Source organism: Amphiura filiformis, unplaced genomic scaffold (assembly GCF_039555335.1).
Source record: "Amphiura filiformis unplaced genomic scaffold, Afil_fr2py scaffold_32, whole genome shotgun sequence".
In the NCBI taxonomy this organism is placed as follows: Eukaryota; Metazoa; Echinodermata; class Ophiuroidea; order Amphilepidida; family Amphiuridae; genus Amphiura; species Amphiura filiformis.
Genome location: NW_027305496.1, coordinates 812,083 through 840,000, shown reverse-complemented (window position 1 = coordinate 840,000; position 27,918 = coordinate 812,083). Strand labels below are relative to the sequence as shown.

The 27,918-nt window shown below is 36.3% G+C and overlaps 1 protein-coding gene across 5 annotated transcripts in view; it reads right to left on the bottom strand.

The window, feature by feature from the left end:
- Window positions 1-27,918, bottom strand: part of LOC140143920 (uncharacterized) — a 65,795-nt gene that overhangs the window by 7,977 nt on the left and 29,900 nt on the right. Inside the window, exons 20-35 of one of the 5 annotated variants that reach the window (XM_072165758.1) lie at window positions 26,768-26,920; window positions 26,278-26,546; window positions 25,045-25,120; window positions 24,189-24,257; window positions 21,350-21,418; window positions 20,109-20,222; window positions 18,650-18,781; window positions 18,168-18,236; window positions 10,562-10,630; window positions 10,157-10,270; window positions 9,062-9,193; window positions 8,750-8,818; window positions 6,940-7,212; window positions 5,953-6,063; window positions 3,812-3,979; window positions 1,613-1,726 (exon numbers count right to left, since the gene is read on the bottom strand). In XM_072165758.1, the coding sequence (XP_072021859.1) occupies window positions 1,613-1,726; window positions 3,812-3,979; window positions 5,953-6,063; window positions 6,940-7,212; window positions 8,750-8,818; window positions 9,062-9,193; window positions 10,157-10,270; window positions 10,562-10,630; window positions 18,168-18,236; window positions 18,650-18,781; window positions 20,109-20,222; window positions 21,350-21,418; window positions 24,189-24,257; window positions 25,045-25,120; window positions 26,278-26,546; window positions 26,768-26,920 (2,001 nt within the window). The remainder of the gene's footprint in view (window positions 1-1,612; window positions 1,727-3,811; window positions 3,980-5,952; window positions 6,064-6,939; window positions 7,213-8,749; window positions 8,819-9,061; window positions 9,194-10,156; window positions 10,271-10,561; window positions 10,631-18,167; window positions 18,237-18,649; window positions 18,782-20,108; window positions 20,223-21,349; window positions 21,419-24,188; window positions 24,258-25,044; window positions 25,121-26,277; window positions 26,547-26,767; window positions 26,921-27,918) is intronic. The other 4 variants (XM_072165760.1, XM_072165759.1, XM_072165761.1 and 1 more) reach the window with 4 other exon arrangements.

Here is a 27,918-nt window from a genome sequence, read left to right as displayed (position 1 = left end):
CGGACTGCCGTGCATAGGCCCTACCTAGGCCTATCTTGAAGCATGGTGGAGTTTTCATATAATCTTTTAACCAATCAATGAACAAAAAATCTATGAATGAAGGATATAAAACAAATATATACTGCCTTCATTCGAGGTTCTGGTTAAAACTATGGTCCCTCGCTGAGATCAATATAGTACTATTTTCCTTCGGGGCTGCGCCCCTCAGGAAAATAGTACTATTGATCTCACCTCGGGCCCATAGTTTTAACCAGAACCTCTCATGGCAGTATATATTTGTATACTATTCCCGTCAAATTTTGTAATTTGTATTCAAAATGTTTAAATAATATTAGCAATAACTGCCTCGAAGGGTTGTGTCCAGTTTAAGCTGTGAAATTAATAATGTAAAGTGAAAGAAAGCCAACTGGTTATTTTGCCCATTTAACATGTAGTTATATGCAAAGACATAAAGTCGAACTTTGCTCTGTTGACCTACAAAGACAACAAATGTGGCCGATTCCATTTAGGTATAAAGTTGGAATATGTGTAAACAATACAAATAAAAACCAAGTTGTTTGAAAAAAAATGAACCAATTTCATATTATAAGAAGATAACAGGCGATGCAATAACAACTTGTCCTGGAACCAAGTAGTTACCAAAATGTCTAAGACAGCCGGTCAGCGACTGGGACTCCTCAGAAGAGCCTTATATTCTACCTTCCCAGGGAGCAACCATCTATACACGGCCATTATACGACCGACAATGGAATATGCTAGCAGTGCTTGGATTGGTGCAACCACCACTTCACTAGCTCAGCTTGACTACATTCAAAATAGTGGTAAGCGTGTCATTGGTCTGGCAACGAATGAGTATGAAAATCGTCGTATTCAGCCATTGAGCCACTGCATGGCAGTCGGAGCAGCCACCCTCTTCTATCGTATGCTCTAAAAGGAGGGCCTTGAGTTGTTATGCCAGCTGATGCCAGACATCCATGTCCATGACCCCAGATTGCGCCGTTCTGTAAGATCACATGACCTAGCAGTGGAAGCCCCAAGATCAAACCCGGGATCAAACCTTCAGCCATGAAAAATCATTTCTACTATCGACCGCCCAATTATGGAATTCTCTTCCTGCCCAAATCCCAGCCATTAGATCAAGGGCCAGCTTCAGCAGGGAGGTTAATCGCTTTCTGGGTGCTTCCTCGTCAGCAGCTTCTAAATGATTTTTTGTCTCTGCTGTTGATGCCCAGTCATATGCCATGTCGTAAAATATAAACATTAATGCAAACAAGTTATAATCTCCCTGAATCGAATCACATTAATCGGTACTTTATCCTGTAGTCTTCTGCTTGTTGTGTGTTACTAAGTTATGTTGCACTTAATGTTCCGGGCGATTCTCTGAAATAATGTCCAGTTTCCATTTTGTGATTTCACAGCAAAATAAATCGTTAATTCTTGAAGACTATTTTACATCCCATGACATAATATGATACACACCACTGATATGTTTGCTATACCCAAAAGTAGGGCTAATATGTAAACAGTTTACTACTCAGATAAAAAAAAACATTGTATGTTGAACTTTCTGCATGTAAAATGAGCAGGATTTGGTTATTCAAACTTAACTTACAGTCTATTTCATCGCTACGTGTTTCTAAACAATCTACCCAAGCATTACAAACATATCTTTCCTCAATGCATGGTCCGTCACGTGAACAGGCGAAGTAACCTGTGTCGCAAACAGCTGAAATAATTTTTAAAAAAAGGTAGCAGATCAGCAGATGATGTTTCTTAAGCAGCGACATGATAGATGTAATGTACAGTGTAATGGGCAGTTGCAAAAATTAAAGGAATCCCCCTAAAGAGGAGAGGGGATTCCCATGTTTTCTTATTATGTGTACCTGTGTACCTATTAAACCCTATTGGGAACCCCACACCTTTAGAATCACGCTGGCTGCTCGCTCCGCTCGCTATTTGTGGGGCATCGCGGTTTGCGACTCGCAGTTCCTGCCTCCCTCTCTCAATCGCAAGTAGTCTTTGACAACGACTACTCATTATATTTTAGTGTTGCTCACAGCAATGAAATACAAAAAAGTTGAATGCTATCATTGGTGATATCTCAAAATAAATATTCCCGACATCCGACTCATTTTGCTTGATCACATCTTCTCGACCCCCTAAAGAAGACATGGGAATTTCAATTTTCCCATGGTGAACATAGGTAACATGACAGCATTACAGTAACATAAATATTCCCGACATCCGACTCATTTTGCTTGATCACATCTTCTCGACCCCCTAAAGAAGACATGGGAATTTCAATTTCCCCATGGTGAACATAGGTAACATGACAAAATTACAGTAAGATGTAAACCTTGGAAATAATGTATCCGAGTCGATAAAATGTTGTCAATGAAGGGTTTTTTTACTTACTACTTAAATCATGAATTCGGCAATTAATTCCAGGTAACAATAATTTCCAAATTTAAGTAATAATCATAAATAGTAAGTGCGAGTTGTTGTATTTTGTTCAAATCATATCACAATAAGCTGCTGAAATATTTCAGAAATTCAGAGGCTTCCGTTGAAGCTTCAGCCAATAGTTATTTTAACCCGAGAACTACTGATTGATATTTTGACTACGAGGCCTAATTTTCAATTACAAACGTCACATGCCGTTATATTCACGTATAGCTATGAATCGCTTATATCCAGTGATACCAACAGAGGTACGAACATTCACCCCCTAATATCGCTATCACGTCATAATGTGAAGGCGCCAATGCAAATTTGGGAATTTCTGGCTATGTACAAAAGTATGGGTAAAATCTTCTTTACCCTCTAAAGAAGGCATGTACATTTAAATTTGTCCATGTCTTCTTTAGGAGCGGTGCCAACAATGTCTGGAAGATCACAATGAGATGGTGAGCATAGGTAGCATGGCGGCATTACAATAAGATGAAAATCTTGAGATAACATACCTGAGTAAATAAAATGTATCGCCTTCTACTTAACCCTACAACTAATGACCCATGTTTTGTAACACGGACTACGAAAGCTGGTCGTGCAACCCCCATATTTTCAATAGACGACAAGTACCGCTAAATTTGGCACTAATGAATAGGTACGGGTCTCCTTTATCCAGGTAAAAACATGCCCCACATAATGTCGATATGACGTCATAATGTGAGGGCGTCCACGCAAATTTGGGAAATGCTTGCTATGTACAAAAGTATAGGAAAAAACCTTGAAATAACAATAAGCGTATCACTTACTACTTACATCATGAATTCGAGGTAAAAATGATTCCAAAATGTTTTTTTAATAAGGATACTTAGTAAGTTTGAATTGTTGTATTTTGATCAAATGAAAGTAGAAATTAAAGCACTGTTTTTCAAAATTCATAAATATTTTTTTAGCTTGAATGAGGTGTCAAAAAGCGCAGACTAAAATTACCCATCTCTTAATTACTTTATTTTGTCATTTAGGTTCAGCTTCTTTAAGATATTGCTTGTACGGGCACGTTTTTCATACTTGGTTTTCGTCTGTATTTCATTAATTCATCGGTTGAGCTAAGTATAGTTACGTGTTGCAGCATCGTAAAATGATTTCGACGTATTGTGAAATCACCAACGATCACAAACTTACGGAATCTAGTCTTGTGTAGCGACAGCATTTTTCATATCCTTTTCAATTGCACTTGGTATTATTTTTACACATAACCGAAATAATTGTACCCGTTTCACAAAGTCATACGTAATCTAGTGCAGCCGTAGAGTAGTCTTTGTAAAACTGGCCCAGAAAGTTCTGATTATGATAATGTATGTACCTAGTTCAGTTGTCATCGACAAATCCGTCGTTATTGATGACTCAGTGGTTCCTAATTCCTCTGCTGTAGTGGATGACAAATCCGTTGTCGTAGATGACTCAGTGGTATCTAATTCCTCTGCTGTGGTTGATGATTCTGTTGTATCCGCCATTTGCATTGTAGTTGGACCTATATAAGGAAACAATCATATAAAAAGAATAGTTTGTCGTATCTGGAGTATTTTATTGGTAATAATACAGAATGTGTCAAGGTTAACATTACGCCTCGACCCATTAATGCATATTATCTGTAATATCAAAGAACTTGGAATAGCAATCCGATGAGTTCACTGAACTACGCCCTAATACTGATAGAGTTTTAATGGCGTTAATCCTCTCCATACACAGTTGAACAAATACAATAGATGAATGTCAACACGTATGACTCCTATGTGACATGTTATATGTGATGTACAAAAACCTGAATATCATAAACATCAGTATTCGTTTGTGCATATGAACTGCACGTTTACGTTGCTAAATATTGCTCATTATATATTATGACAAATATTGGTATTATGACAATACGGTATATACATAGATCCTGCTATCATGGCGTCAGGTCAATGTTCATCATATCCTGTATGTTTCTTAAAATTCACTCATATTTGAGACAAATTGCTGTGCCCATTTTATAGGTGCACAGGTAGATCCGTGTTGTTTTTAATTTTCATTTCTTTTTAATAAAATAATTAAGGTTTTCCACTGCACGGGGGCCACAAGGGTGATACTAATTTTAATGCTATATTTTCAAAACGAATACGTGTTCCCGGTTGGCTCTATAGCGATTTCACAGAAAAGGTATTTCTAGTACAATGCAGCGTCGGACTCTAGCTGAGAGCGTAGCCTAAGTTATTATAGACTCCAATAATGGCTCTCCATACACAAATGAACAAACACAAAGGAGGGTAGTCTCCTCCGTGGCCAGCTTGATTTCGATGGAGCGAAACCAAATTGGCTGCGGAGGAGACGGGTAATTTTGCCATGCAAATGAGCTGAGTGTCGTAGCCCTGATTCAACGTCCAATTTTCGAAATTGGGTGACTTGTGCTTGGCAGGTGTAAAATACATCTGACTGGGCGTTTTAAATACGTAACGCATAAAGGCATTGACATCATCGAATGGCTGCCTATAGTGCTGTTAGTGTTAGGCCTATGTGGGGGGGGGGCTGTGTTTAGTTTCTATAAGAATTATTATAAGCCCTACATTTATTTGTCATTCGTTTCTTTTCTTTTCTCTGTACTTATTCTTTCCTTGCTAAAGTATCACTCCCTTTTCTTATCACCCTTCCCTTCTCCATCCCCTCTTACTTTTTGCCCCCTCTCATTCCTATCATTTTCCTTATCTTTCTATTTATTTACATCTATTTATTTATTTCTCTTCATTTCTTCCTCTTTCTCTCTTCCTCCAGTCCCCCCTCTCATTCTTCATATCCCCTCCTCCACCTCTTCCTCCCTCCTCCCCTCCCACGACCTCTCACAGAAGAGCTGCCCCCCCCTTCAGTACGCCACTGTTTATGACATTCTCCTTCTTAAAATAAAATAAAATGTCAATTTGTGAAACAACTTTTATATAGGCCTATACCGGTATACTTATTATATGTTACATGTATACGTAGCTATTACCATTATACAGTACTATAGACATTCAATTTATTTAAATGAAGCACCTAAATTCAGTAGGGTGACAACGAACTGTACATCAGCGGCTAATGTGTGCCTTTTGTGCTTACGGCTACTCAATCAGACCCTTGGGTTTTATGGTAACAATAGGTACTTTTCGTTCCAATAGCGCTTTCACGCGACTTTCGTTTGATCACTTATTGACAGTAGCCTGCTAGGTAAAGCGTTAATACACTGTCGGGCCAGCTTACCGATTTAATGGCGGAAGCCCTTTGTCCCAAACAAAGGTACCTTTCGATGAATAGCTTGTCAGATTTCAAATCGGCACATAATCTATTGCTTCTCCATCTTTAATAGCTCTATGGCTCTGAATATGAGTATATACCTAGCTCATCTGTTGTCATCGACAAATCCGCTCGATTCAGTGGTACCTAAGTCATATGGTGTAGTGGGTGACAAATCCGCAGTTATAGGTGACTCACCTAATTCCTCTGGTGTATCGGATGACATAGCCGTTGTCGTAGATGACTCAGTGGTACCTAATTTCTTTGGTGTAGTGGATGATTCTGTCGTATCCGCCATTGTAGTTGGACCTAAATTATGAAACAATTATATAAAAAGAATATGTTGTCGTATCTTAAGTCTTTTATCACATGTGTCACGGTTGTTTGATGGCATGTAAAACTGAGTCATTTTTAGAAAAAGTTGAACAATGATGGCTCTATTTATCTAAACAGGCTAACAAATGACAAAGGAAATTAAAAAAAACTTATTATGAAATGTAAGGTATAACTCATATTACTTGGTTAATTTAAATTTAAAATATATGTAAATAGCGCCCTCAATTTGTACAAATATGTATACTAAAACTAGTAGTTTATTGAATCAAAATTACAAAAAAAAAGCAGAAAAGATAAAATAATTTGATATAGAAACGAAAATCTATGTTAAAAATTGCTACAAAATATATGTGTATATACAGTTTATTAGTGTCATAGCTGTTGGTATTATTCAGGTCTACAATTGAACATTATAATAATTTCTTGTTAAAAAATTAATAAATGATCCCATCAAATAAGCGTGGTGTGAAGTTTCAAAATGTTTCAAGGTTAACATGATTCAGCGGTCTTTGACCGACACACAAAATCGGTGTAAATAAACATAATTAGAGCTGTTATAGCATAAAAAATAATGACTGGAAAAAGTAGAAAGCCTTTTCCCAGGGCCTTTTTTATTTTTTGTTCTGGTAGGCCCACTCTTATTATCACAACACCTCCCAAAAGTGTTTCCTATATATAAGCTAGGAAATAGACAGCATCTCCACTTCCTAGACATATTTTTGAAACATTATGACTGAATTTCAAAAAATAAAAATACAATTGAAGAAACCTCAATAAAGGAAGCGGGAGGATGCTAAACATGTTTTTTTTTTTTTTTTGGGGGGGGCTAAGTCAGTTCTTTGAAAGTACCTGGTACAGCAGTTGTCGCTACATCTTCCAAGTAAATGGTTGTGAGGCCACAGGTTGCTTCATCACTGCCATCATCACAATCTGCTTTACCATCACACACTAAATTTACATCGATGCATCCACCATCACCGCATATGATTTCTGTGATTCTACAGTAGCAACCAGGCGGTTCGTCACTATTATCGACACAGTCACTAAATCCGTCGCAATACCAATAATCAGGAATGCAGTTACCATCGTCGTTACATTGAAACGTGTCGCTGTGACAAGAACCTGTGCCCATACACAAATAAAACGACGGTCAAACCAAACACTGAACTTACACATCATCAGTGGCGCAGTGGCGTAGCTGCCGGAGGGGGACAGGGGGGGCAATAACCCTCCCCCCGGCAAAAAGTGCCTATTAGGGCCCTCGCCCCCCAGTGTAAGGAAAAAAGAGGAAAAAGGAGGGAGACAGAGGAAAAAAGAGAGGAGAGAGAGGGAGAGATGGGAAATTCATATGATATACAATACCATACGATTATTATCAATAAGCCTGGGAAAAGTTGTCTATTTGGGCCCCCACCCCCTAATGCTTGCTTTACGTTTAACGCTTCGCTTCACTGTATATTATAAAGTGAAAGTATGGTAAGTGTTACAATTTCAGCCATGAATGCTCTGCTTTTATTCATCTGAACCTCAAGTTGAACCCCTTATTTCATTTTCGCTTTTGTTCGGGAGGCCCTGAACCATCGGGGCCCATGGACCTCGTCCACCATGTCCACCCGCTTGCTACGCCCCTTAAAATTTGAACCATAACAAGTAATACGACCCATGAAAGATCTGAACTTGAAGAGTATAAATTTGCAACTACACTTTGCCTTGTACTTTTCTCTTTGTCAAAATTTCGAAAATATATCAAAACATCAATATATCAATGCAACACATAATGATACCGCCACCCAACTGTCCCCAAGAGACTTAGGGCTATAAACGGTGTTATGTGGCTTTAAGAAAATAACGAGCAAACAAACAAACGAACGAACAAACAAACTAGTGAAAAACAGCACTAACAAAAACACTTGCTAAAACATTTAATAGCAACGTAGCATGTGGCAAAGTGCGTAGTTCAGCAAAAACAAAGCCACAATTTTGAGTATTCTCAAAATCGCGCGATATTTGCTGTTTCAACTGAATTCGGTCATTATTAAAGCTTTTAAGATTTAAAAAGTCATAATATGTAACATTTGCTGAGGAGGACATTCTCATTCCTTTTCTGTTTTTTAAACGATTGTGAAGAACTTTAGTAAATTAACATACCCTGCAAAAATCAAAACTTTAGGCGTTGTATTATAGTTTTGATGAAATTCGATACTTTCAATGAACCGTCTTATTACGATGGAAATATTAGTCAAATACCTAATCAAATCAAAATTATATTTTGGATATTAAGAAAAAGTAGAAGAAGTGTATTGTTCTGGTAAAAAGGGTGAGTGTATTGTTTTTGTCATTTACATTATAGCAAAATCATATTCAGTCAGTAATTTCTATGCAAAAACGACGCTTCAAATAAATTCTATATACGTTAACATTCTGTTCCCGTAAGTAGCTAACGGAGGATGTGTTCCTAGACACCCGTAGCTAAAGACCACACATCAACGATAAAATTGAAATTGGGTGAATGACTTTTGATCAAACTCAAGATTTCTCTGTTGTCGTAGCTAAATTAATGGTACATATACTTATTCTTATTATGCCATGTTGTACCACAGTTGGGTCATAGAAAAACTTAGGATGAAAGTCTTCAGGAGATTTGGTAATGAGACTTTACCTTGCTCTGCTGCAGTGGATGATTCAGTCGTAGCGATCGATTCTGTCGTAAACATTGGGTTGCTTGGACCTAAATAAACAGATATACGGTTTTACACATTTTAAAATATTCAATTGATCACAACATCAGTCTCTTTTTAAACATTGTTGTTGAATTGTTACTTTCAAGAGTGTAATAATTATTATTGAATTCTTACTTCCAAGATTTGGTGTCAAACTTCTTATCATTATTCATTTCAATCCTTTCTACAGTTTGTATATCTGTAATGTTTGATTTAAGTGCAATTTAAATGTATATATAAACCCATCTTACAATTTATCTCATCGGAATTGTCATGACAATCAATGTTTCCATCGCAAACCAGGTGCGCATCAATACAATACGTATACCATATGTATGAATCACCAAGACCACATCTAAAGTCACCTTCTCTGGGACATGGACCTATGTTATTTTGAGATGAAATGATTTAAAAACCGTGTTATAATTACTTAAGGATGTACATAACATTAAATGACGCACAACAGAAGTCGATATAAGATGCATGTATAATAATGGTATTACACGTTTTTCGTTATTTGAATTTTGTATGACTGATTTTTCAATCTATTGTTTGTTCTGAAATGTATGAATTTCTACTGACAAAGGTTACTGCAACAATACACGATTGTCATCTCATTGTTTCACATACGACATGTTGATATTATGTTGTATGTTTGTAAACGGTCGCTCTATGTGGAGTTACGTATTGATCCTGTTGGGCCTAGGCTAAAACAAAATGCTCAAGTCAGGTTAAAAAAAAATCTATAGTATACTGGCCTATAATAGATCTGAGAAACAAAATTTAAAAAAATAACAACAACAAATTCAATCTAGTGAACAATTGAACCGTCAGTCTCTGGTTCAAGAGAAATGAATACTTAATCCAATATCAGCTGCCATCTGACTTGAGAATATTCCGAGGGATCAGTGTTGTTTGATGTGGTCATTTATTATTTTTCTAATAAAACATCATATAATGATCAATTCTAGAAATGGACAATACCAACAGATATCAATATAAATCTATATTTTTCAGCTACTTTTAACATAGATCAAATCTTTTTCTGCCTTTTTGTTGTAATTTTTATTCTATAAACTGTACAATTGTGTACAAATTGAGGGCGCTATTTACATATAATTATTTTAAATTTAAATTAGCAAATGTCCTTGCCATTTGTTAGTCTTTTTTTGCTGATGTTCTAATACGATTATACAAGTGTCTAACACTTTTAAAGATGCAAACAAGATTAAAGATAAATAGCGGTATCATTGTTCACCTTTTCTTAAAAATTACTACATTCTACATGCCATCAAACTACCGTGGGATATGTTAGCACTTATTATTGTAATCAAAATTACTCTCACAATTGATTTCATCTGTCATGGTTTCCCAACAATCTGAAAATCCATCACAAACGTAGTGGTCTGGAATACATGGTCCTTCAGAGGAACAAGCAAAGTAATCTGACATGCAGGGATCTGAAAAAAATAACAGATAAATGGAGCATTTTGAATGTGAGTGGACAGTACAAACATTGGGAGTTGCAAGTACTGTTACACATTTTAGCACACAAAACACAGACATTGCGAAGATATGATGAATATATAGACATGACTCCAGAATTTCATTTGTTGATTGTTTCTGGTCGTAGATGAATCGGTGGTACTAATATGTCCTGTTGTACCACGTATACATGGAGCACATAGTAGGTAATGGACCGATACACATCAGGATGAAAAACTTTAGGAGAATTGGTAATGAGAATTTACCTTGCCCTGTTGTAGTAGATGGATACGTCGTTGTGGACGGTTCTGTTTCTAACACGGGTGTAGTTGAATCTAATTGAACAAGCATAGTAAGACTAGATCAAAAGGTTCACATTTGATATAAGACGTAAAAAGCAGTACTTTTTTTACATCCATTGTTTACTGGCTCTGGTATTTCGTTGTATATCTCATGTTTTGTAATTTGAATTACTCTTTGGTGTAGATATATTTAAATTAAGTGCGATTTCAATGAAAAAATATATATATTCATCTTACAATTTCATATTATAAGGCCCTGTTAGTAGTTGCGGGGGGGGTCACTTTGTCGCCAGCTGCCAGCTTATGCTCTCGAGGATAACAGCACAAATAGGATATATGGGGATGAACTAAATCAATGCTCAAATTGAACTTTGATAAATGACATTTGATCAAAACCATGGTTTTCAAGGGACGGGTATTTCGGCCAAAAACACACAATTATTCTTAGGGAAGCATACATTGTAATCGAGCGCACTATTAGAAAATGTATAATGAGAATTCTTTCAAAGCGATGAGAATTGGACAAAAGTATGAGAATTGAAAATTTTCTCATTTCTATGAAATTTTCTCTTCCAAATGAATGAGAAATGTTAATTAACGTGTCAACCACCTGTCACATTGTTTTAAATTAGTAATTTAAGTTTCAACCGTCATCTTTGCGTGCTATATATAAACTACATGTACAATCAAGGGATAATTTGCTGGGATGTTTCCATAGTTTACAGACTCTCCCGCTCCCCTTATTCAATGTTGTATAACAAACGCCGCATTTTTTAATGTGCTCTATGTTTGCTCCAACATTGATTGGTGGGGGAGGGAAGAGATAAAAATATTTAAATAGGTTGAAAATTATACAAATAAAATATCCTATGGTGAACTTCATATGAACGGTTTTATTGAACCAAGGGTGCGAAATATGCATATGCAGTTAATAGGCCTACGAATTTCTATCTTTGGGGCAAGAAGCGATGTATCTAACGACATGCAACTGGGAGAAGTTAACAATCACTCTTGATTTTAGCGTATTCATTGCTACTATATTGTGCTATTGATCTTCGATCGGAATGAATTCATTCATTAAAACTTATGTTTTGATCGTATACGGCATTTTATCTCAAATATATTTTGATTATACACGGTCACTTTACACACCTTTTTGTGTGCGATATGTTTATAGGTTATTATTCCTCCCTTTAAGGCAAATTGCCACGGTCTACCATTTATGTAAAATAAATATATATTACCTTTTAAGTTATATTATGTTGGTAGACCGTTATTGCGTCATTCTTGTTATACATATTATAAATAAATTAGCACGACTAACAACGGTTCTCCTGCAGTGTAGTGGATTCGTTACTGGGATTGTGATCAGGTGGTCTAGAGTTCGAATCTCATTGGCGCCGGTTTTTTGGGTTTTTTTTCATTTATCCCTTTTTGAAATTTCAGATAACACCTGCGACGGCAGGTTTATCGATTCTTATTTTAAAAAAATTACAATCCGTTATGAAATCTGTGAGATAAATTAACAATGTCTCACGATACTGGTTATGGCTTACATTTTATATACACCTATTTGGACACAAATAACGTAATGTATGTGTTTTGCATCAAAACAAAGTAATCATAATAATTTTGTATTAGAAAATGAAGCTCACATTAATTTCAGTGTCAAACAACCATTTGTGTCAGGTTGTTGACAGGTTAATTAGTATTTCTCATTCATTTGGATGAGAAAGTTTTATAGAAATGAATTCCTCATTTAAAACAATGTGACAGTTGGTTGACACGTTAATTAACATTTCTCATTCATTTGGATGAGAAAATTTCATAGAAATGAGAAAATTTTCAATTCTCATACTTTTGTCCAATTCTCATCGTTTTGAAAGAATTCTCATCTTAAATTTCCACTAGTGGCGGGTGGGGTGAATCTATATGTCTCTACTTGTTTGATTGGTCGATCGATTGATTGATCGATTAATTGACGTTGCTTGATTGATTATCAGATAGTTCAATGATTGATTAGTTTATTGATTGCTTAATTAATCGTTGATTGATTGAATATCCTAGGCATGATTAACAAAAGGATTATCTTAAGGATTTCACCATGATATTTATAAACATAAGAGGTGAAAAGGACATGTTTTACCAAAAGACATGTTCATGGCGCCTAGCATCCATTTTACAAATTGTGATAATTATCTAATCGGGCAGTGCCGCCGGCAAGGGCGGGGTGAGGGTATGCGTTACCCCCGGCCCGGGGTCCAAGGGGCCGTTAAAAGTAAAAAAACAAACTTTGTAATTAAGGCATCCTTCCTTTACTTTACTATACGGGTCAACTAAGGTCTCTTTTCTTGGCCAGTAGGCCTAAGGTATCTCTTCTTTACTTTTAACGGGCCCTCCTTGTTCCGAGGTCCTTTTTTTCTTTGCTTATTGCGCTTTTTATACATGCTCACTAAGGTCTCTTCTTCCTTTACGGGCACCAGTTTATTTTCTTTGCTTTTTTACGGGCCCACTGCGGTCTCTTTTCTTTGCCTTTACGGGTTCATTACAGGATTTGTTTTATTTGCTCTTTTACGGGCTTTAAAAAGCAAACAAAAGTAGCGTGGTTTGTTCAATGGTGTGTCAAAAAGAGACGGAAACCACCATTCGTCCGTACACTATACATTAGAGGGATTTAAAGTCAAATCCAAAAGACTTACTTTCAAAACTTTCAGAGACTGTAGTTAGGGACCAATCAATATAGGATTAAAATAAGTCTTTACAAAGTTTTATAAATTTCAGTCCCACAGATATTTAAAAATGCAAGTCCATAGGATTTAATATTCAAGTCCTTTAAGATTTAAAAGCATATCTGGGATTTATTTCAAAATAATATAAATCTTTATGGGGATTTAAATATCGATATTAAAATACAAGTCTGTGTGACTTCTTATCAAGCAATACGTCTATTCACGGCAGTAATACCAAGTCAGGACTACTTCTTTCATAAAGTTCAAGAAATAGTCTGCAGTGCCAGTGTTAATTCCAGTGTCACTGCAGTGGCCGAGTGTGATCCTTCATGGAAATAAGCTTATCCATTTATAAATTATTTTATGTGTATAGGTAAGCTTATACAGCAGAAGCACGGACTACTACCTCGGCGATTGAAGATAATGTTCACATTGGTATTTCGTGCACGACAATGTAAGCTTTTTCGTGGAAGTTATAGTCACTGACATTGGCAATTACAGCATCTGGGATGCCATTCTGCAAAACAAATTCGTCCATGTCACTTCATTCATTCGCTCGCCACCACACGGAATCGCAAAAGAAAGATGGCGGCTGAGCAGTCCAGGAAAACGTTTCGATTTGATCACGTGACGCACCATCGCGTTGTGATTGGTTTAATGTTTAAGTCTTTCGAAAAATTTAAAAATAGATTTTCTTTTTTCCCGATCCTAAAGAAAATTTAAATCAAACCCCGCGTAAAAAATCTTAAAGACTTAAAAATGTACAAGTCTCAACTATGATTTCAATTTTAATTCTTTCTAATTTAGAGTGTAGGTCGTTTCGGTGGAATTGAATAGGGGCAGCGCCTGGGGGTGCTGCTCCAAAAATGGTCATACATTGCTATACATATAATAAGTAAGAGTCTTAAACAGTGATTGATACAATATATTTTTTACATGTTAAAACATTGTCCAATCTGTAAACACTATACATCACATTAAATAATTTGTTGTCAATTATATTATCATCGTCTTCGTTTAACATTGTTTGTTATCTATATAAACAAATTCTAATCTTTACCCATAACAGCCAGCGTACATACATGTTGAAAAACAACAACAAGAACAGTGCATTTGCAAAAGTTATATACATGTATTATCGACATTTCATACACTCCTTGATAGTGCGAACCAATCAGAGCCTGCGTTAGTAAATTACTAGCCGTGCATTAATATTGTATAATTGCACGGGCGAGAACTATGCGCTGTACGCGCGGTGCTTTCGGACGCGTTCATTTTGGATGCATTTATTTTTGCTTGCCTTTTTCAACATTTTTAGTAACAATTTTGTTATAGAAATAACAAAAATCACGAGATTTCAAAGATATGAGCAATTAAAGAGTTTCCAAAACAATAGAAAACAAATGGAAATATTTCCTTTGTATGGTTATATCTCAAAATCAATATTTCCGAGTTCCGACTGATTTTGCTTGATCGCATCACATATTTAAATTAAGTGCGATTTCAATGAAAAAAAAATATATATTCATCTTACAATTTTATACTATAAGGGCCTGTTAGTAGTAGCGGGCGGGGGGGAGTCACTTTGTCGCCAGCTTATGCTCTCGAGGATAACAGCACGAATAGGATATATGGGGTGGGGGTAATATACAGAAACTAGATAAATGCTCAAATTGAAATTTGATAAATGACCTTTGATCAAAACCATGGTTTTCAAGGGACCCGTATGTCGGCCAAAAATGCATCATTATTCTTAGGGACGCATAGATTGTAATTGGACGGGCGGGGTGAATCTTTATTTGAGATTTGTTTGATTTTTCGATCGATTGATTGGTCGATTGGTTGACGTTGCTTGGTTGATTGTCAGATAGTTGAATGATTTGTTAGTTTAGTGATTGCTTAAAAATAATCCTTGATTGATTTAATATCCCAGGTATGATTTCACCATAATATTATAAACATAAGAGGTGAAAAGAATGAGGAATGATAACTGATGTCACCAAAAGTGATTCAGCAAAAACGAAATGTCTACAGCATACATTTTACAAATTTTGATAACAATCTAATCGGGCAGTGCCGTCGACAAGGAGGGCGGGGGGAGGTTTGCGTTGCATCAGCAATGCGCCGATACAGCCGCTGGGCGTGTGTAGTTGTTTGCAGAAGCTGATCGTATACATGACTCAAAGAATAAGTTCCTTCATCGCGATTGATGACGTTGTCCCCCCGCTTTCTGATCCTCATGGCCTCTCTGATCCACCGCGTTTGTTTACACGAGTCCTTATCGACGACTTTGGCCCCTTCCCAATTAATAACCTGGTCTTGTTGTGAAACATGGTATGTAATTGCTGATTTGTTTATTTCCTCAACTGAGTCCTTCCTTACCGTTCGGGTAAATTTTCTTGTCGCTAACTTATCCGATTCCTTTTGATGCTCTTTCATTCTTACGCTAAACTGCCTGCCGGTTTCCCCGATGTACGACTTGTTACAATTTTGACATGGGATCTCGTAAACACAGTCACACGTTTTCGCGTCTTCTATTTTGTCCTTCGGGTGCACAAGGTTGTTTTTCAAAGTGTTATGTGCTTCATAGCGGTTTGGATGTTGTGTGTCTTGAAAACTCGCTGCAACCTTTCCGACACGCCTTGTACATATGGAATCACTACCATTCCATTGCTCTTTTCTGCGGTCTTGTCCTTTTGTTTCTTTTTCGCTTTGCTCTTATCTGTCATCTGTTGTTTGACTTTTTCGATGGCCCAATTGGGGTATCCACAGCGATTAAATGCTTGTCTTACTCTTGCTTCATCCTGTTGCTTGTCTTCTTCTTCTGTAACAATTGCGTCCTTTCTGTCTAAAAGTGTTCTAACTACCCCTAGCTTTTGGTGTAGGTGGTGTTGCGATGCAAAGTTAAGGTACTGGTACTTGATAGTGAGAACCAATCAGAGCATCCGTTAGTAGATTACTAGCCGTGCATAAATATTGTATAATTGCACGGGCGCGAACTCCGCTTAGTACTCGCGGTGCCTTTGGACGCGTTCATTTTTCTTGCGGGTGGATGCATTTATATTTGCTCGCATTTTCCAACAATTGTAGTGACATATTTGTTATGGAAATAACAACAATCACGAGATTTGTTCTCGTGTATGAAATAGGTTAATAAATGCGTATCACCTGTTGCTCAGGAAATTGTACAAAATAATAATAACTTGAACTGATACGTTGATGCGTCTAATGCACCCCCCGCCCTTCGGTGCTCGTGCAATAGACGTATCAACATCTCAGAACGCATGCGTTATTTTGTATAATTTCACTCCCAACAAATGGTACGCATTTATTAACATATACATCATCTTATGCGCGATTCTGTTTGTAAGCATGCATTTCAATCTGTAACTTACACGTGGGACGAGATTGCTCATCCGAATAGTCACCGCAATTATTATCTCCATCATTGAGATTTACGACAGACTGCGTGCATTATACGCACACCTTAAAATATTCGTTCGGCATTTGATCGTGTTAGACGAGATAAACTGTGGAATGGGTTGTCTTTTCAGATACGGTAACATACATAGTATTCAAATATTTGATACTGATATTTCATTTAACACATTAATGATAAGAATTATTATCGTCTTTTCAAGAGAAAGAGCAGAAGATTTAACAGCACAACCCCCCCCACCAAAAATGAAATTGAAAAGTGTATTTACAAAAAAAAAAAAAAAAAAGATAAAATCGGGAAGACAGAGGAAAAGAAAAGGGACAAGGAGCCCGTTTTCCACAAAAATTCATCCCGATCATGGGCAAAAATAGTACAAGATACCAAATTTAAAGGGTATTCACTCTGTGATAGCGATAACCAATCAGTGCAAGCGTTAGAAAAATATGAAACATGCATTGATTGTGTATATTGTGCACTCCGCGTACTTCGCGCAGTGTTTCGCGCGCGTTCGCGTCGGGTAGGATTGATTCATTTTTCTGGCGGGTTAGTATGGTCGTTGGGCATTTTGACCCAGAAGAAATTGGTAAAAGGCTGATTTTTGCACCAGACAAGCAGAATACATCATAGAACATCATATCTAAAATCCGAAGAAATCCTCCTTGGGGAATTCGTTGTATTCAAGATGGCCGCCAAAATGGCCGCCACAAATGGATGCGTCTAATGCACTCCCCCCTTCGGGGCTCGTGCATTAGACGCATCAACATCAGCGCTCGTGCATTATTTTGTCTAATTTATCTCCCAACAATCTAAATATTTGTCTTTTGCACTATCATATTCAGTCTTTAACTTTTATTCAGTATGCGGAAAAAAATGACGAATCGAATGAATTATACAGACATTCGTATTATTTTAATCTTGTTTCTCAGTTTACAGTCCTCTACAAAATGCACACCAGCTTGTGCCCACCAGATTTGAAGGCACTCTTACCAAAGCCATTTGTAGTCAGAAGAGCTACCCGCTCCAGCATGTCCATGCCTTGCCATGCTCTCACAGTACCAGTTTCTTGAACCATTTCTACTGTCCTGGGCAAGTCCTGGTTACTACTTCCTTTCCCGTAAAGGAAGGAGGTGTTCCAGGACACCCTAACGAACCACGTAGCCGTGCGCACGAGGTTAACACCACTTACGCGGGATAACATAAAGACCGCAAATCAATGCTAAAATTTAAATTGGGTGAATGACTTTTGATCAAACTCAAGATTTGTATGTTGTTGGAGCTAAATCAGCTGTACCAACAATTATTTTTATTATGTTATGTTGTACCACGTACATGGATAATTATATTAAGGGACAGATACACATCAGTATGAAAGTCTTCAGGAGAATTGGTAATGAGACTTTACCTTGCTCTGCTGCAGTGGATGATTCAGTCGTAGCGATCGATTCTGTCGTAAACATTGGGTTGCTTGGACCTAAATAAACAGAAATACTGTTTTAAAAGTTTTAAAATATTCAATTGATCACAACATCAGTCTCTTTTTTAAATATTGTTGTCGAATTGTTACTTTCAAGAGTGTTATAATAATTATTATTATTATTAAATTCGTACTTTCAAGAGTGTAAAGAATATTAAAGGAGCCATTCTTGGTGTCAAACTTCTTATTATTATTCATATTTTTCATTCAATCCAATCCTTTCCACCGTTTGTATATCTGTCATTTTGTACTTTGTTGAATAGATGTTTGATTCAAGTACAAATTAAGTTTAAGTTAATTAAGTTTAAAACACACACACACAAAAAAAACACACACACAAAAAAAAAAAAAAAAAAACGAAACGTAAAAAAAAACAAAAAACCAAAAAACAATACATAAACCCATCTTACAATTGATCTCATCGGAATTGTCATAACAATCATCGATTCCATCGCAAACCAGGTGCGCATCAATACAATACGTAAACAATATGTATGCATCGCCAAGACCACATCTAAAGTCATCTTCTCTGGGACATGGACCTATGTTATTTTGAGATGAATTTTTTTTTTTAAACCGTGTTAAAACCGCTTAAGGATGTACATGACGCACAACAGAAGTCGATATAAATGATGTGACTTCTGACGTCAATGCCTGACAGTATGCGCACGCATCATAACAATTTCCATTGTTTTTTGCCTAGCAGTATGCGTGCGCATCATATTTTGTTCAGGGCTTGTGTTTTTAAAACTCCCGCCACATCACAATAAGACTAAAAAACAGTGTAGAGGTTGCATGGGGTCTATTCAAGCATAAAGATATACCAGTCCCTTGCCTTTGTTGATAAACATTGAGGTCACCTCATCTATAAGATGCATGTATAATAATGGTATTACAAGTTTTTCGTTATTTGCATTTTGTATGACTGATTTTTCAATATATTGTTTGTTCTGAAATTTATGAGTTTCCAATCTTACAAAGCTTATTGCAACGATAGACGAGTGTCATCCCATTGTTCCACTTACGACAGGTTGATATGTGATGTGATCAAGCATAATGAGTCAGATGTCGGAAATATTGATTTTGAGATATAAGCAGTATTTCACTGTTATGAGCAATACTAAAATGACCATATCTCTGAAACTGTAAGTCTATGATGGGATTTTCAGGAAAATAAAGCTTTTAGATTGGCTCATGTAATTAAATTGAAAACTGCATTTTGATTTTGATCGACATCAGACTATTTTTGCTTATCCCATCATATATTTTGTTTTATGTTTGTTTAAACGGTCGCTCTATGTGGAGTAATGTATTGATTCTGATGGGCCTAGGCTTTTTTGAAAGAACAAAGAAAATCTAGTGAACAATTTTACCGTCAGTGTCTGGTTCAAGAGAAATAAATACTAAATCCGATATCAGTTGCTATCACGGTTGTTTGATGCGGTCATTTATTATTTTTCTAACTAAACATTATGTAATGTTCAATTCTAGCAATGGACAATACCAACAGATATAAAACAGCAATTTTTAAAATAGATGTTTACTTCTTCATCAAAATATTCATCTTTTTATCCCTTTTTGTTGTATTTTATTCTATAACCTGTACATTTGTGTACAAATTGAAGGCGCTATTTACATGTATTTTAAATTTTAATATGACTTATTCATTACATTTTATGGTAAAAAGTTTTTTGAAAATGTCCTTGCCATTTGTTAGTCTTTTTTTTTGTTCTTATACGATTATACAAGTGTCTAACCCTTTTAAAGATGCAAACAAGATTTAAGATAAATAGCGGTATCATTGTTCACTTTTTTTTTTTTAAATCACTACATTCTACATGCCATCAAACTACTACTACTTATTCTCACAATCTATTTCATCTGTCATGGTGTCCCAACAATCTGGAAAGCCATCACAAACGAAGAAGTCTGGAATGCATGGTCCGTAAGGAGAACAGGCAAAGTCACCAGGTATGCAGGGATCTGGAAAAAAAACCCAGACAAATGGCGCATTTTAAATGTCAGTGGACAATACAAACAGTGCGAGTTAAAAGTACTGTTAGAGAATAACCAGCAAGTTCGATGAAGTATTTCGTTAGAATGCTAACCCTCTCCCCCTCCCCTCTAACGTAAGTGTCAAATATTGAAAAGTCCAGCCCGTATTCATAGGATACAAGGCCGTCGCTATGGTGGGTGGGGTTGGGGAGGAGGTGCAACAATAAGATATTGATCACGTTTATGGAAGAAACATATATTGGAAGAAACATATATTCTTATTTTATTATAAAATACTTTGCTTCATACCTTGTTTAGCACACAAAAATGACTTGCTGGATTTTCTAATAAAAAAGAATCAAAGTGCGGTACAGCTGCTTTTAAATGAACTTACAAGTTGTAGGTTGCGAGTACTGCACTCTATATTGATTTAAAATCATTTTGAAGCAACCACTGTAAAATGTAAATATCGTACTTCGGAAAATACTAAAAAAATAGATATCAAATCCTTCAGAAAATCAACTTGACCGATGTTTTAACTAAACTAAGCAAAAAAGTTTCTTTATGGTTAGGAAATTTACCCACTATTAAAATCTATCTAATGATTTTGTAAGTTTGCTAAATAATCGCATATTGCAATTTTCATTTTTCGACCTTCATATCTTTTCTCAGGAGTGTCGTAGAGTAGTAATTGAGGTGTCAAAATGCGCAGGACAATCACCCGCATGCGATTATTTAGCAAACGTACAAAATTAGTCGCTAGATTTTAATAGCGGGTAAATTTCCTAACCATAAAGAAACTTTTTTGCGTAGTGTACTTTTTTTACAAGCGTAATCGGACTTTTTCACCCCCTCCCTTCCGAACGAAAGGACTTTCGTTTATACGACTTCATCGAACTTTTGGATTGTTCCCTTACATATTTCGGCACACAAGACGCAGACATTACAAAAATATGATGAATTTACAGACATGAATCCAGTTATTGATTGTCTCTGTTGTCGTAGAAGAATCTGTGGTACTTATATGTCCTGTCGTACCACATACATTTAGCATGAAGTAAGTAATGAACACATCAAGATGAAACACCTCTGGAGAATTGGTAATAAGAGTTTACCTTGCCCTGTTGTAGTAGATGGGTATGTCGTTGTGGACGGTTCTGTCGTTAACATGGGTGTCGTTGAACCTAATTGAACAAGCATAGTGAGACTAGATCAAAATGTTCACATTTAATATAAGACGTAAAAGCAGTCATTTTTGTTTTTTATTGTTTGCGGTCTAGCTTTCTCGGATATTCCGTTATATAGCTCATTTTGTGTAATTCGTATATGTATTATAAAGAAACTAAATTAAAGCTAAAATTGAAATTTGATGAATGACCTTTGATAATTTTCTACACTACCTGATTGACAGGATTATAACATAATAGTTAATATCTTACCTAATTTGTGCTATATAACAAGTGTCCTAAGGTCCGTATGCACAAAAGATTTAGACAGGGTCTAAAGTTAGACCTGGTCTAAGTGAAATTTAGTCTCAGAAGAAAGGACACTGTCCTTTACATTTGCTTAAGGGAACTGGAATGAGCGTTTTGAGCGTTTCGACATCATTTTTTGTGGGACATGAGAGCACATCAGACCTATCGAATTGCATTCTGAATACAACACGGTTGTTTGATGTGATCATTTATTAGTTTTTCAAAAAAAAAAACATCCTGTACAACACAATTTTTAGGCTTAAACAGTTTAAAAAGCCGTATTATACTAATGTATACAGATGCTTTTGAGTCATTTTAAACTTTAATTTCCCCTTATTTACAACATTATTCACTTTCACAGCATTTTTAAAGCTTTTTCGGATATAAAATGTATCTATTTATTACAAGATTGGTGGCGCTATTTAGATACTGGAAATTACTCTTTCAGGCTTTTAATAAAAATAATTCCTTTTATTTTTTTGATGTAATATGTTTATAAAATTTCTTTGTTGTTTGTTTCACCTATTCCATCTGTTTAAATGGCAGTATTGATTACCTACCCCTTGCAAATTAAGAAATATAATTTATGATAAATAGCGCCATCTATAGTTTGCATTTTCTTAATAATGAAGCCAATTCTATATACATCGAACAACCGTGACAAAGAATGTCTTTCTTTATGAAATTCACGATATGATACAAACTTTATGGCAAATTATTAAAATTTGATATTTTTCACATTTTGGAGATATAACAGTCCTCGAAGTAAATTTTATAAATTTAATGATATAGTCTTAAAGTGTATGTAGCTGGGAGGAAAAGCCGACGATCAATTGAAAATGTTGACCTTTCAAATTGATGATATGGATTTTTTTTCCAAAAAGACCTAATTTTTTTTTGGTGTTTTGGGAAAAAAATCCATATCTTCAATACTAAAGGTCAACATTTTCAATTGATCGTCGACTTTTCATCCCACATACATACACTTTAGGTAAAAATTATCAGATTTATAAAGTTTACTTCGAGTACTGTTAAATATCAAAAATATAAATTTTTAATGATCTGCCATAAAATGTGTATTACTTCAAAAAATCAAAATTATTTGATATCAGAAGGCCATTCTTCATATTCAGAATGCAATTCGATATGTCTGATGATCTCTAATGTCCCACAATAAATACTGTCCAAACGTTCATACCCCTTCCCTTAAGGTATTTTGTATTATTTTTGAACTTTGCATTAACAAAAATCAAGCTGTTTCAGACAACGTGTGTTACTGTCTTTCTGTTCGGGTGCGAGTCATGGGTAATTACCAAGGACATGGAAAACAAGATCAATGCATTTGCAACATCTTGCCACAGGGTCATGTTAAACATAAAACGTGTGGATCGGATTCCAAATGAAACCATCTACAACCTGACCAATACCACTCCACTGGTTGCCAGAGTCAAGATTCATCAACTCAAATTTCTCGGCCATATACTGCGTCTTGAAGATGGCGAGCCTGTGCAAGAATATACGCTTTATATTCCACCACATGGGAAGAGGAAACCGGGACGGCCACGCACACTGTACTTACATTATGTCCAGCACCTCCTGGGAGATACTGAAGGGATGATGCAGCCAAACAAAATTCGCTTGCCCAAGATCGCATTAGTTGGAGAAAGCTTGTAGTCGCCTGCTCCGCAGCCGACTGATGATGATGATGCATTAACATCTTTAGAAATTACTAGCTACTGATGGAAGGAAATAATAGTAAAGGACAATATTTGATGGAATTAAATTCCACTTAGACCAGGTCTAACTTTAGACATGGTCTAACTCTTTTGTGCATACGGACCTTAGAGTTTAAAGATAGTCACTGTTTCTTCGATGGGAATGCATTTTCACATTTAAAAATTCTCTGGTTGCCTGATTTAATCATTTTAATAGTAGGCCTACATATCCTACATATAAAACCAATAAAAAATCCCGTTGGTTGGTAAGATGGAGTTTCCATAGGGTATTTGTTAATCTTGTGGATAAAATCAAGTACCAAAACAAAAACAAACATCTTGGAAATAATATTGGGTGTAAATGCGGAATCGCATAAACATGTATCACAGTTCCATTATGGAACACACAAGAGGTCGGTATATGTTTAAGTTTTGCGTTCATAAGCCTTACTAATATTTTGTTCAAACTGAACTGTCAACTCAACCAAGTGGAAATAAACTCAGCTCAAAAATACTCTACTCTAAACACATGTCAGTACCCAACGCACTGACTTGGAATAGCTTTCTGGACCACATTCACAGGCCCAGTAATTGGCACCCAGCACAGGAAATATATGATAATGCATACACGATTCTTACATATGTGATAATTCCCACAATGGTGCTGCTTTCTGCTTTTCACGTACTTTTCTTCAAGAAATAGTTTTTGTTCCACACTATTCCACTTAATCTTTGGGAATTATCATCTGGTAATGAACACTTACCTTGTCCTGCTGTAGTTGATGGGTATGTCGTTGTGGACGGTTCTGTCTCTGACACAGGTGTAGTTGAACCTAATTTAACAAGCATAGAAACTAGATTTGGACTACGTTTTGGTGCAGATTTATTTTTATTACCATGATGAGACATCGGAATTACATATTATGGCCTTAGCTGTTTACTCCCGTATAGGACCACCAAGTTAAAGAAATCAAGAACAAATGAATTAAAACGCTCCTTCGCCATCTATACATGCAACACCGGCGTCTTCCTCGTGTACACAGTTATGTATTCCCCAATGGCAAGTTTTTATTGTTGGAAAATTGTCAAAAAGAATCCGAAACCGCCCAAGAGTTTAACTCGCAGAAACTATTTAAAAGTCACAATTGTTTAAAATCGGCACTAAACTAGAAAAATTACAGCAACAAGTTGAAGAGCCCACATAAATATTTAAAATCACAGAATTTGTTTCTATCTTAGCCAAAAAAATACAAATTACAATGATTAATCATTTAAAAGTATTAATGAAACACACACACGCACTGGGTGTGTGGTCCGGTTTTGTTCTGTAGGTTCAGTCCACGTTCCTAATTTTGCTGCCATTCATAATTCTATGGCTGTATAATTAGGATGCTACTGGGACATCCAATATTAAAGGAAGTTTTGACGCTGGCAGTAAAAGAGAAATTAAATAAACTGTTTTCCTAATCCTAACATTTACACAACTTGTACGTTAAGGGCAGTGGACAATCATGAACATCTGTTTAATTAACGAATGCGTACTCTGTTGGTGGATAACTAGTATCTTTTAAGGCAAAAGAAACAACGCAATCAAAGTAAAAACCCAGTAAGAACACTTACCACAACCAGAAATTTCAATGTCATCTAACGCAATGTCTCCGCGAAAATCTGACCCTCTGTATCCAACAAAAACTACCTGAAATTCAAAGCATTAATCTATATGTAGACTGCCGAAACTCGTGTTTAGAATTTAAATGCAAAATTGTTCCCACAGTTTCTAAACATGGTTAAATCCTAACTTAGTACTTAGTACTTAGTAAAAACAAACAAACAAACAAATCTTTACTACTACCACTACATTTGAAGGTGCATCTTAAAATACAAACTGCAGGTTAAGGGGGACTTATTCCACTATGAAACTGTGAAAGTTCTATCATCAGTTATATCTATTAATGGGATAGTCAAGACGATAATAATCAGTGAGAGAACCGAGTTGTCTCTTCGGAACATATAATGATAAGCAAGTTGGTTGCGAAGACATTAATATTCAAGCAAATGCCACGGTTGTTTGATGAATTGCCTTCATTATTAACTAAATGCAAACTATAGATGGCGCTAGTTATCCTAAATAATATTTCTCTATTTGCAAGAGGTAGGTGATTAATACTGCCATTAAAACAGCTGGAATAGTTGAAACAAGCAACAAGGAAATTTTATAAACATATTTTTAAAATGAATCCAGGTGAGCGGTCGGCAAATACATGACGTGCTGTAGGCGTTATAGCCGAGTAATAATGTATAAGTAGATGGTAATATAAATAGAAGGACATTACGATATTATAGTCAAGACAAGAAAGTATCGATGAACAACGGGTCGTGTGGTACAGTGGCTAGAGCATTGGACTCATGATCGCAAGGTTGTGGGTTCGAACCCCATCTCGGCCATTGCCTCCACTCAATAGACCCAAGAGTAATCACTGTACCGTCCTAAAAATGATCCACCAGGCTATGATGTTTCCAAACAGACGTAAATATGTTTGTAGAAATTGACCTTGTGTCAGCTTGGCGTGATGGCAAAGCCCCTGCCGAGTTCCTCCGGGAGTTTCAGATATACATACATACATACATACATTTCCTTATTCTAGCGATATTTCGTACAAATGATGTAGGTTATGGTGTTTATTTTTTGGATCAAAATAGCATGACTCCTTTTTATAATTATCAAATAGGAATGTAAAGCACACATTATATTCGAACTACATCTTATGAAAATAAAGGCTTTCTAATATTACAATAGTTCGGTATACTCAATTCCAAGTTACATGCAAGGAATATTACATTACTTTATCTAACCTGAAAGTCCGTTTGTGGGGCATAGTTTGACAGAGACACAAAGAACCATTGATCCCCATGGTCTCCTGATGTAGACCACAACTCAGTATCTCCTCCAACAGCTGTCCTAGCATATACTCTCAATGTTCCCATATCAGTTCCATACATGTGACACCAGAAATTGATGCAAGCTCTGCTGCCCACGTTTTGAGGAAATAAAGGGCTTATCAAACGAGCAGCGTCGCCAGCAACTCTGGGGCTACTTGTCTCGGTATACATGTAGTGTCCACCTTTTTAAGTAACAATGTAAAAATTAACTCCAAAGCTATCAACACACAAAATAAGTATTGTATAAGTGAAAACATACTTTAATGGTGTCAGTGTTGCCTGTTAACGTTAGCCCAATGTTAGTTTGCTCGGAGAAATGTTTCCTAAGGAAAAGAATGCTAGGAATTAATAAGAAACTTAACAGTTTTCTATCACAATATTGTTGTTTTTAGGTTGTACTCACTTCCAGTTGTGTGGTCACCGGACGGGCCAGTGTTAGTTGAGCGTGTTTCACCACTATGCCAAGTCCAGTCAAAGTCATCATCAGTTGCTTGAGTATACCCACAAAGTGGTGCCTTGTCGTAGCTAAAAGTACAATTTGCTGGATTTGGTGGATCTGAAAACACAGGGTCAAATGTCAAACTTGCTTGGCTCAAATTGTGTTAAAAACATTCCAAATCAATAATCTAGATTCAGAAAATGAACCACTCAGGCCTACTGACGTTGACCTATTTGAGTTACCTGGCTAACGAAACAGCTTAGATTTTGGAATTTTGTACTGTATTTTTTGAATTGTTGAAATTGTGAGACCACTTTTGTCAAAATCCGAGCACTTTCATGTTTTTGACCCCCATAGAGCCCAAAACGGAATGGAGTAAGATCAAAACCACTAATCCCTCCATGTCCCCCTGTTGATCTCCTGCTATAGCGCTATCAACATGGTGTGAAAAGTGTGCCAACAGGTTCCATAATAACATTATTCATAACGATTTTCTATCTACCGACGTGTCTACTGTGGTTTATCATAGGGTGAGATTGGCCAACTGATAGTAAAATTAGCCAAAGGGAGTAATTAATTATCAGTAATTTGGTCTGGATTTATATCCTTTTTCATAGAGCAGGTGGACTATACTGCTCATGGGGGATCTGGTGGGATATATTGGTCCCTTTGGCGAACTGGAGACCGCGAACCTACTATTATAAAATATATAGTAGGCTCACGGTCTCCAGTTCACCGACGGGACCTATGCCGATTTCACATTTTATGTTATCTACAGAAGGTGTGAGTTATCCTTTAAACACACATCACTTTTGTTCTGAAATCGACCAAGTAATAATGGCACACGCACAATTCTAAAACAACATGTTTTGGACAGAGTTCAATGGGATTTGAAAAGTAAAGTGGCAGTTGAAACTCGAGTGATAACACTTTTGCAGTGCATGATGGGGCTTCCTTAAACCATCCTCTGAACTAAGCTTATGCCATGAAACCGCCGTGATTTAGATGTAGTTCTGTGTTGCTTGTGTTCGTCCAAGCAAAATACACATTGATAACCGGAACCGGTACTGAAATCCCGCTACCTGCGATATCTACAAAGGGCCACAAGCTATATA